The 12,228-nt window shown below is 40.8% G+C and overlaps 1 protein-coding gene across 2 annotated transcripts in view; it reads right to left on the minus strand.

Annotated features, from left to right (window-relative positions):
- Positions 1–12,228, minus strand: part of RFX3 (regulatory factor X3) — a 241,362-nt gene that overhangs the window by 10,473 nt on the left and 218,661 nt on the right. For both annotated transcript variants that reach the window (XM_084628259.1, XM_084628258.1), the window contains exons 8-11: positions 11,330–11,451; positions 9,302–9,414; positions 8,337–8,452; positions 7,683–7,837 (exon numbers count right to left, since the gene is read on the minus strand). In XM_084628259.1, coding sequence (XP_084484385.1) covers positions 7,683–7,837; positions 8,337–8,452; positions 9,302–9,414; positions 11,330–11,451 — 506 coding nt within the window. The remainder of the gene's footprint in view (positions 1–7,682; positions 7,838–8,336; positions 8,453–9,301; positions 9,415–11,329; positions 11,452–12,228) is intronic.

Raw genomic sequence — 12,228 nt, forward strand, 5'->3', positions numbered from 1 at the left:
ACCTTGAAAGGGGGAAACTCAATTGTCTTTAAAAGATTTTGAATGACATGTAAAAGGAAACAATGAAAATGTCTACAACTGAGTATTGATTGGATCCATTTATAAAATCATCTCTCTCCAGTAGAGTAAGAATTAGTTGTAAAGAAAAGTTATATTCTTTGAGAAATATCCACTTACAGCTAAAGTAATTAATGATTCCCTTTTTTAAAGTGTGTGTTTTTTTAAAGGAATCAGAGTTATTTAGATCTATCAAAAAGGATAAAAAAGTTATTTGTCTTCCGAGCATATTATTTTGTTTTCAACTATGCAGTGGGAACTAGTGATGGGTGAACCTGGTAAGGTCTGAGCCTTGTGATGTTGCAAAACTGGGCTGGAAGTCTTATGAGAACAGGCTTTTTCATGAGTTTTCTAGGACAAAAAGAGACTTCTTTTTTCTGGTCTGTCAAATACCTAGCATGCTTTTGGTGCTATGCAAATTTATTTCTGCACACTTATTAATTAGCTGTGCATTAATTCATGTGACCAATGGTTTTATAGAATTTCTTCAATACAGTGTTCCTTGAGCTGTAATCACTAAGTTAATGATACTGGTTGTCTAAGGCAAAATTAATCTTTTCATGAACACTGAACAACAGATATAGTAAAACATCTCTTTCATATACTCATCTTTCAGAGCAAAGTATCTCTATTCTACTTTCAAAATAAGTGTGATTAAAAAAAGAAACGAACAACAACTTGATGAAGTAAATGTTGTCTTTTGTTGTGATGAAAAAGAGGAATAGATGATAGTAAGAGACATACTAACTTCCACAGCAGGAAGTTTCTTTTATGTATATAAAATAGATTATTTAACATAAAAATTGTATAGAATAACCATGAATTTCTGAAGACCTGAGAGAGAGAAGTGTCATTTTAAACCCAAAACAAATTCTGTGCTCTCTTTGTTTCAATCAAGCGAAAGCATGCTACCTAAATTGTGCTGGCCTTTACTTCTTAAGCCCTATTCTAGAGAGGAAATTAAAATCTCTTATTTTTCTTTGAAGCAGTAATTGTTTATATGCCTGGTAACTACAAAAGATCTTAAAACGGCATTTCTTTAGACATTCTTGGTACTGATTTGGCTATCACACAAGAAAACTAATTTAGAGAGTGACAAGGTGATCTTGCATGCAGTTAACAATAAAAGTGACCTGAGTGGCTTTTGATTTGTTACAGCCTGTGAAGTGCTGCTGTCAGTAATAAAAGGTTTTGCAGGAAATGGCATTGGGAGTAATGCTGTTTGTTTCATTAGTGTCAGGCCAGCTAATGCTGGCTTCAGAACTAAAAGTGTTCATCTTCTATAAGAGTACCAGAATCGCTGAGGGGACAGCCACGAGAAGATCATCTTCATGGAGAGGGTGGGCAATAGAGCAGGTTGTGAGGGCTTTGAACAGTCGTTTAGTGAGAACAGAGAGAGAGAGATATTCAGGTCCCAAGAAGGGGTAGGTTTTTGTACAGGTTGAAAGGCATTGAGGAAGCAAATGGTGATTGGGTGAGTGAAGATGGAGGAACTGTCTAATGGAGGGAGGAAGGCTCTGAGAGCCAGCAGGTGGACTCTGAGGGAGGAGTGGGCGAGGGCCTACAGTTTAAGTTGGAGGAAGTAGCCTAGGAGGATAGGAATGGATATGGAGTCTAGTGGGTAATGGTGGTGGTGTGCCCAAGTGGTGAAATGCTTCCATTTTGTCTGATAGCAGGTTCTAGAAGATGGCCTTCTGCTGTGCGTGAGGATGTCATGCACTAGGGTGGAGCATGGCTCTGTCTACTTGCGAGCCCGATCCAAATACCACGCTGTGAGGTGCAGCAGGCATGTGTTGGGGTTTCAGAATCATCCCTGCACCTGTGTGAGGAGATCTGGGTGGGTGTGGAGGCAGATCAGGGGAGGCGAGGGATGAGCAGGGAGATGGAGGAGGTCCATGAACCAGTATTAGCAAGGCCAAAAGGGGACTATCAATATGACCTTCGCTTGATCCCATTGAATCTTGTGCAGGACTTGCGGGAGTAGGGGAATGGGCGGAAAGGCATAGTGGACTTCATTGTCTAGGGCAGGAGAAGGGCATTGCCCTGTGAGTCTGGCCCCAATGCCCATCTGGAGCAGAAGAGGGGGAGTTTGCAGTTCTCACTGGTCACAAAGAGTTCCCAGCACAGGGTGCCCCACCAGCAGAAGACAGAGCATCATGTGGGATCATGTAGTTCCTACTCATGGGTCGCATAGAAAAACCTGCTGAGTGTGTTCGCTAGGGAGTTGCTGGCACCCAGAAGATACAAGGCTTGTAGTATCACTTCGTGCTTGATGCACCCTTTTCAGAGTTGGAGGCCTCTGCACGTAGAGAGAGTGACTTGTCACTGCCTTGCTTGTTGATATATACAACTGTTGCCATGTTGTGGGACAGCAGTTGAATGTGATATGATCTTATGAGAGAGAGGAATGCCTGACAGGTAAGACGGGCAACTCTCAATTCCAGAATGTTGATGTGCATCTTGGCCTCTCTCGGTATCCAGAGGCCATGGGCCATGTGACTAGACAGGTGGACGCCCCAACCAGTGAGGGAGGCCTCTCTGGTGAGAGTGGTGCAGAGAGCGGGAGGTGTAAACAGGGTGCCGACCAAGACTTTGGACAAGTTGGTCCACCACATGAAGGAGTCGAGGACGAACCAGTGGAGCAGGACAGACTTGTTCAAGCAGTCTGTCTGTGGTTTGTAGATCAACCTGAGCTACAGTTGAAGGCAGCATATATGGAGGCAGGCATGGGGTGTTATGGAGATGCAGGCCGCCATGTGGCCAAGGAGGGAAAGACATTGGTGGATACAGGTGTGCGGTTTGCGGCATAATGTTGCGATGAGAGAGGTAAGGATGGCAAACGGGTCTGCCGGGAGGAAAGCTCGGCTCACGAGAGCGTCCAGGAATGCCCCAATAAAGGTGATCCATTGGGTAGGGATGAGGACTGGCTTTTCCCTGCTGATACAAATGCCCATGTTGGCGAGGAGATTGCAAAGGGTCTGTATACCGGAAGGGAGGTGGTTGCGTGACATCACAACGAGGAACAGTCATCAAGATAGGGAAACACGGAGTGGCCAAGGCGTCGCATGTGGGCTGCGATGATGGCAAAGACTTTTGTGAATACACAAGGTGCAGTGGCAATGCCAAAGGGGAGGACACAAAACTGAGAATGGGAATGAGCAACCCGTAAAATGGAGAAATTTCCAATGAGCCAGGTGAATGTCGATGTGGAAATATGGCATTTTTCATATTGAGAGCTGCAAACCAGGCTCCGTGAGGGAGGGAAGGGATAAGGAGGGAAAATGTGACCATCCAGAACTTGAATTTTCATATGAACCTGTTGAGTAACTGGAGGTCCAGAATGGGGCAGCAGCTGCCTCTTTTTTTCAGAATAAGGAAATACAGGGAATTAAAGCGGCAGCCCTAGTAATGGAGGGGGTTGCGCTCTCTGGCACCCTTTCGGAGAAGGGTGCCTGCTTCCTCTCAGAGGAGATCTGAGTGGGAAGGCTCTCCAGGAGAGTGCGATGAGGGGGGAATCAGAGGACTTCTATAGAGTATCCCTGGTGAATGATGTCAAGCATCGAGCGGTCTGTGGTGATCTTGTCCCAGTTGTGGGCAAACAGGCAAGACGGCCCCCAAGGGTGACATGGGGCAGCATGAGAGGGATAGGAGGAGGTTCAGATGAGGGAGTCAAAATGGGTGTTTTGACTGATGTTGTGGGAAGGTTGAGGGGGTAGAAGCGGTAGCAGCAGAGTAATGTAGTTGTTGAGAGCACTGATGATGTCGGGACGATGCCTGTTGTTGTTGGAAGTAGGGGTAGGAGGAGGTGTTGGGGCAGGGCAAAAGGACGACTTCTGCTGCCTGCAGGTCAGGGCCCAGGTGTATATGGTGAGTGACTGCAGAGCGGGGTGGGAATCACTGAGACCGCAGAGAGATTTATCCGTCTTGTCACTAAAGCTTTTGGTTGTCAAAGGAGAGGTCCTCAAAAGTGGATGGTGCTTTGCCTTATGCTCCTTCCGGGGCTTCTTGGGAGCTGGGGCAGCCAGGTCGACGCACAACTCTTCACCTGATCTAGCTCAGGGAGGCAATGCTGTGTTTCAGGGCAGTGCCCATCGGGGAGCTGCCCTTATGCCCATGTCCATGCTTCTTATGTTCATGGTCTGGCTTCTGTGGCAGTACTTATGGCTCTGTTGCATTGGAGCAAGACAGAGGGGCACTTACTAGTGGTGACAGATGCCATTCCGATGGATCTGCCAGTTTCGGATCAGACTGCACACATGGGCGCATAGCCTCCTCCATTAGAAATGTACAGAGGCAAAGTTCTTTAGCTTCTCAATTTCGGAGCGGGAACGATCGGCAGAAGGAACAGCCGGTGACAACGTGGGCTTCGCCAAGGCAGTAAAGGCACAGTTGGTGCTCGTCGCTCACAGCAAAGGAGCGTGGGTTTCAAAGCTGGCTTGCCAGGGCACAATCCCCGGAAGCAGGGGGTGGGAGGGATCTGTCCGACGGGGGAAGAAATCCAACAGGGATCCTAACTAATTATGAATCTTACAAGCTACTATATACAACTACTATATACACTGAAAAAATGGACAAGCAGTTCTCTTAGCAAGGCTTAGAGCACTGAGGAACAGGCGTTCTGACTCTAGCCATGTGGCGATAAAAGGGAACTGGAGCAGTGTTGACCTGCATGGCCTCTGATAACCCTGGATGTGAGCACGCGAACAATGCACAACACACATGCAGGTCAATGGACGCTACTACTGCAAAACTGTTCCAGCTTTGGCGCATGTCACGGATGCGCACCCATGTCTGGAATCCATATAGGGATCACCACTCAAAGAAGAACTTGTACTTGTTGAGACAATCACTACCCCTTTTTGCTCTCAGCTTCCACTCTTACTCTTGAATGATGCTTTTTCCAGGAAGCCATTAGCAAGTCAGCTTCACCCATCTCTGTTCTTATGGGGCCAGCCATATAAACCCAAATTTCCCTGAATCCTGTATTTAGCCTACTGTGGTGAGTGGAAGACATTTCCTCAACCTCTGAAGCAGGTAATAAACTACTGCTGCTCCCACTACTGCTGTTTTTGCATTGGCATTTTGTATCCTGTACTGAGAATCATTCCAGAGTGCACTGTGCTAAAGGACTAAATCTGGATTAAATTTAGGGATTTTTATTGAGCTAAATGGACTTTGTGACAGAACGGTACCTTTTAGTTGCTGAATTAAAGGGTCACTGTAAAAGGGCGAGGGGGATTTTAACTCTCACTAATGCAGAATGGAGGTGGAGGATGGGGAATTTGGGGAAGTGGGCCTACTTATGTGCCGTCACTCCTGCAAAAGATCAGTATGGGAGAAACAGGTTAGGCAACTACTCCTGAAGATCCAGAAAAGAAAGTGTATCAAACATCTGCCCTCTAAAGATATTTGAAGAGATGAGGGTATGGATGGGAACCCACCAGGATACCATAAAAGATAGAAAGAGGCTTATTGGTAGGAAGTGGTCCTTGGATTAAAAGATATTTCTATCAAGCATCATCCAAACAACAGGAATCCCACATACAGCATACATAATCATCCAAATCTAACTAATGGTATGTTCATCCATTACTGCATTTCATTCCTAATGGAAATCCTTTGTCAGTAATGACAAACAGAATGAAGAGGACCCAAACATATATGCACTTATCAGCACTGGACATATATGCTTCATCAATGAAGAATTTTTTGAAATCCTGTACAGACACTGCTCCATCTAGCTCATGAAGTAAATTGAGAGTAGGCAGGAAGATGTCATAGCTAATAAGCTAATTTACAAAACTTCTCTGGGGACTACCAGTCAATGCAGAGGAAGCAAGTGAAAGGCAAGGGAAAAAGCAGGATCTGGTACATAAATCAGTAAGCATATATACACACATTAAAATATTCCATGATAACTTCACTTACGCAATATATTTTTTAAAATCAGAAACTACTTTGTGTGGATGGAATGGAAGACTATTTTAATAGCTCATTTCTCCTTCATTCAAACCTCAATTCAATTTGTCAACTTTAATTGAAATTTTTTTGAATATTTGTTTGAGCTGGACTGAATTCACTTGAAAATAAGATTCTACCTATTTACATTAAACAGAAAAATAAACTCCACCATAAACATAGGCCAAAGCCAATTAGTTTAAGTATGTAGACAAAGGTTGCTTATTTAATCTCTGTATTTAAAAAGGATAATCATTCAGCATTTCTTCTTCTCTTTTCTATTTCATTAATAAAAGGGTCAAATACAACTGCAATCCACCAATATCTTAATCTTTGCCTTTTTAACTATAAAATTTAATTAAAAAATTGTCTTAATATATGGTTGGCATTTGGACTTTTACATTCACAAAGCTAAAATTTCTTGTACCACAAGTACTGTACTGTACTGTGTATAGTGACGTTCCACTCTGTTTCATTAATAAGTGAAGGTCAGTAGCATGTTCTTACAAAGGTGTAGGTGTAATTTTTTTCTGACCTGTCTGTAACTGGAATCATTAGTAGCAGTTGTATTGACACCAACAGAAAATAGCATTGTTAGTTACAAGGCTATCTGAGGCACCATCTCCTTTAAATATTAATCCAATTTAACTATGAAATGACTATTGTTTGGTTCATGAAGCGAACACAATGCATATGTAGTTATATGGATTTTACCTGTACATCATCATTAATTATTATTGTTAATGGAAGATATATTCATAATATTTAGCATGACATACATGACATAATAAATACTTTATAAAGGAATTCAACTTTGCTGGAAACCAAGTGAATTAGTTTTCTGTTAAAAGCAGTCTTAAAATTCACTACCTGAGCAATTACGGATTCCAATAATTTTAGCTTTGAAAAGAAAACTGTACTCCTGAGTAAAACAATTTGATAATGGTTGGCTGGCCAAGGTATTATACTACCATCAGTCACTGAGTCTATCAGGTCGGACACAGAACAAAAAATGTGATAGCCTGGAAAAACGAATAAGGCTAAAAATGTTTGACTTTGCACTACACCATTTTAATAGTAAAATGTAACATTAAAATTCATAACCTACTGAGTTAAGTAACCTCCTGATCAACCAACAACAACTGTTTAGTTGTCCAGAAACGAAAGCATACAGCATATACATAATTTTTATTAGCTATTTAGAGGCTAATGTAAAGCCTAACCCAAAGCCTACTAAAATAACTGGAAAACTCTGAATGATATCAGTGGACTCTGGCTCAGACCCATAGTGTGTTGGAGTCTATCATGTAGACTAGAGTCAGAGTACAAAGGAACAACATTTTTGATACTAAAGTATAATAAAATAAATAATATACAATGACAAAAGCATCTTTTTTTTAGGAAAATATATCCTGAAAACTTCTGGAAGCCTGTTTTTATCCTTTTATAAATGTGGTGAAATCATCAATCCCTTTTTCTTTAAATACAATGCATACACCTACTGCTACCTTTCTACACTATAAAGCTAAGAGTGACCACATATACTGCTCCTGTAGCCTTCAAAATCACTCCCAAAGGTTTCCTGGGAGGTATTGTAGGCATAAGATCACCAGACCAAAAAAAAAAAAAAAAAAATCCTTACAAGACGTCATCTGTGTTCAACTTACTAGGAATAGGTCTAAGGACGTCAGGAATGAGAATCTCCACCAAAGCCTGGTACATCACATGGTCACAGTTACACATCCATTTCAGAACAGTCTCATTTTTGCACAGAGTAATCAGCTTTGCTTTCGGAAGTCGACTTTCTATTTCACTCAGATTGCTGGTGTGAACAAATGTATCAAATGAATAAATGAAAATGCATATACATGCAGATAGGAAAACAATGGACTTTAAAATATTTTATTTAATAAAACATTATACATGTCTGAACCACACCCAACAGCACTGCTGCACCTTGTGTCATATGAGATTGAAAAATGGCCTTCAAATTTCTGCTACAGCACATAACTTATGCAGAGGTATGATAAGAATGGTCCTTTTACCTCAAAAAAGATTGAATACAATGTTATGAAAAGATACCTCTACTGTAGTGATCCAAACCAAATAAAATGGTAGATATACATATACAATCATTTCAAAAAAGCAATTTGTGGTAAACACTAGCTAGAGTGGACAAACATTTTAGACAGCATTAATTTAACCTCGTAAATTAATGATAGCAAGTTAGGTTTCCAGTTAGTAGTAAAACTATACTTCTATTTGATTTTACATCTGCAATTAAATGATGATAATAACCAGTAAAAGAGACATTTACTGACCTCGGTTCACTAATAGCAGTGCCATCAGCTTGAGTGGAGGGAGAATAGCGCCAGAAAGTTTGCCACAATTTTTCTATCAGGCTAAACTGAAGGTTCACTACAACATCCAATATTGCCTGGGGGGGGAAAAAAAAAGGCAAGTGCAGGTGGTCTTCTACCTAAATTTTCGTTAGCAGGGTATGTTATGACAACATTTATATACTGGCTATATTTTGCATAATTAGGAGGAATAGTGGTGAAATGTATATTTCTATTTTAACCAGTGATCAGAGTATATATCCAGTATGTGCAGAGAGATACACTAATAGAAGTATAAGTGGATATGAGGCAAAAAAGAGAAGGTCTGCCCTAAACAATCATATTTGATGAATTCACATAAGCAAAACTTCTAAAATAGCTAAAAAATCAAGGGAGACAAGGTAAATTTGCCATGACTACTTCTGCACTGAAGGTTCATATATCTTTTCCATTTCACATCATTTGAAATAGTTGTAACAGCCACAGAAATATTCCAGATGAAATATGGCTTAAAGCTCTCATCTCAGGAAACTTGTTTTTGTAATACTTGAAAAAAAATATTTGTTTCTTAATGTAAAAAATAGAAATGATTAATTGAATTAGATTTATACTCCCACAGCAAAACCAAAATATTGTATGCAAAATCTGAAATCTAATTTCTCAAATCTGACAGAAATATCAAGATCAAACTTTTTAAAAACAAACTAATTTTCATTCTCAATATTCTATAAAATATACTAATATTGGCTATTCTTACAAAACGAGAGACTCCAGAAAAATCTTATTGTAAACTTTCCCTTAGAACTGAATAAGCAAACTGCTTTTTAGACAAGTTAGACTCTCTCAGGCTGTAATATGTTTTGTACAGTCATATTGCATTGAGAGTGTTTGACTTCTCATGAAAGAATCAAAGGTAAAACAGTGTATATGAAATACATCCTTCTTACCTCACAGTGCTCTCTATAAAGACTCTGCAGTGATTTGATATCCTCAAACGTAGTACCATCTGGCAAAGAAGATATTTCAACTTCTCCAAACTCTGGAAGTACTCGAGATGCATCTGTTTCCATGACAACATAATGGAAGAAAGCTATTGTAAATAGTACCAATTACAGTTTAATTAGGAAAACCTTTAAGAATGATACAAAGAAATAAATTCTAAAAGGGATAGTACCCAAAGAACAAACACGTCCTTATTTTTATAAATAGCAATAAAAAATTATCAACACAAAATTTTAAACGCACTATTTTTTTAAGTACAAGATATATTATACTACAGGATATATAACATGCTAAAATGAAGTTATGTATATCCTACATGTCTCTACATCAAAGGCAAGCACTAAGGTATTTCAGTCTACAAGATATTTTCAGTAAAGCACAGAATAAAGTACAATATGTGAGTTTATAGCATATTCACATTGACTAGGTTTTATTTTGCACTATTGAACAGCTTTAGTACATTCAGTAGTATATTTGTCAGAGTATTCAGTGTTTACATTTGGAATTTAATGGACTTTAATGCATACCTAATGCATACTTTGAGTATGCTGCATAAAAAAAAAAAGTGTGTGACCAGTTATGTGTGTTTCAAAAACACTTACCACTGGCCTAAATATACTCCCACTGAAGTCAGTGGGAGCCAAGGTAGGCCAATGGTGAGTGCTTTTAAAATCCCAGTTTATGAACCTAACGCTAAGTGTGCAATTATGTAATGGCATGTTCAAATCAGGTGGTTATATATGCAAATAGTTATTAAATTACCACTGCTGTGTGCACATTTATGATTTGTATGCTCACCTGTGGTAAATGCCTCATGAACTGATGTATGCACAAATTGCACATTTTTGAGCACGTAGACCTTGGACCACAAGTTTTCAAATTTTGGTCCTTTCAGTTTACAGTAGTATAGATTATATCATTTAAAAATATAGCATACATGGCCATATTTCCAAATGGTAATGGCTACATTGCAATTGCAAAGCTTGAATGTAACCCCATTTTACACACACATTCAGGAGCGAAGCATACAATGGATGTGAGCACAAATATTAAGGCATCAGTTTTAAGTCTGACTGTAAATTTGACATATAATATATACAGTAAATTGTGTTGCAGTATATGTTTACAAGTATAGTGCAAATATAGATTTTGCACAACTTTTCTTCTATATGTACATGAGGTATGTGAAATGTTGCATAAGCTTTATGATGTAGAGCATATAGTTTCTGTATATAACTTCTGGGCAGTGTTCCCTCTAATTTTTCCCATGCATATGCAGAATGAATTTTTGTTATTTGCAACAATATGGAGGTGATGTGTGACACGTGTGACACATCACCTCCATATTAGTGCACATAACAAAATTCATGTGGTGGGGGTGGGGCCGAGGAGTTTGGAGTGTGGGATGGGGGCTCAGTGCTGGGACAGAGGATTGCGGTGCAGTGGGTGAGGGCTCCAGGGTGGGGCTGGGGCTAAGGGGCTCAGGGCTGGGGCAGAGGGTTGGGATGAGGAGGGGGAAGGTGGAAGGCCTCCGGCTGGGGGTGCAGGCTCTGGGGTGGGGCTGGGGATGAGGGGTTTGGGGTGCAGGCTGCTTGGGGGCTGCGGCGGGGAGAGAGGACTCCCCCAAGCTCTCTCTCCCTGCAGCAGCACCTGAGCTGGGGGTGGGAGGGGAGGCACCTCTCCCACAACCATGGCAGGTCTGTGCCGGGGCTCGGTTGGGGCCAGGGCGCCTCTCCCCCAGCCACGGCAAGTCCGGGGCAGGTCCATGCTGGGGGAGAGGCACCTCTCCCCACCTCAGCCCTAAGCCCCTGCATGGGGCTTAATAGGCAGCTGCGCAGCTTAGAGGGAATTTAGCTTCTGGGTGCCCCAATATGAATGAAAGCTTTAATGGGACACCCTAAGTCTAGAGAGAATTATGATGATGCCAGATGTTTATTTTTATTTGTACACCAGGATAATGTGCCCTCACATACCCAAAAACTGTTGATGATGTTGACTTTGGGCAATTACAGTTTGCTCAACAGATGTGCCTGTCTGCTGACCACTTCCTGTGAAACCATCTGCAACGCCATCCACTTTCTGCATAGGCTTGTACCTAAAAAATATTGGACACAAAATTAGACAAAATTATCCTTTTATTCAACTCCTCAAAAGTCCACTGTTACACAGTATGATTCTGTCCACTTCAGTTGCTCTGTCCTTAAATAGGATTTCTCCATCTCACAAAAATCTCAATATATAAAAGTTCTTTTCAACTAGATTCTGTGGTTGCTCTCTTCCTCTCAGGAATTAATTCAAATTTAAATTTGGCTGGGGACACTGATTCACTAAAATTATGTTCCGATTGGCCAGCTGGTTGGTCTAGCTGAACTGTGTTCACTGAACAAGGAAGTTGTTCAATATTTCTCTTAATACTTATAATTCAATATGTGGCTCTCTTACCTTATTTACTATACCATATCCAAACCCTGCAATGAATATGGAATTAATACTTGCCTCATAAGCGTTTCTATGGCTCATCACTATACTATTTGGGCCCAACATACATTAAATAATTTATTTCCTCAATACCCCATGTGGTAGTGAGGGCTTTCTCAGACAGAGACCGAGGCAGGGAGATTAAAGCCAAAATGTGCAAAAATATCAAGGTGGGTAACGTAATCTCTTTTATTGGGCGAGGTAATATCTGCTGGTGAGAGAGACAAGTTTTTGAGCTACACAAAGCTCTTCTTCAGGTATATTCTGAACTGAATTAATATCTTGGGACTGACATGGCTACAATTACACTACATACAAAAATATCAACTAATTCTGGGTACCTTAATGATCGGCTGCCTAAACTGAGACACCTTAGGCCTGATTTTTTAGAGTC

Source organism: Lepidochelys olivacea, assembly GCF_965140295.1.
Source record: "Lepidochelys olivacea isolate rLepOli2 genome assembly, chromosome: 5".
Taxonomy (NCBI): Eukaryota; Metazoa; Chordata; order Testudines; family Cheloniidae; genus Lepidochelys; species Lepidochelys olivacea.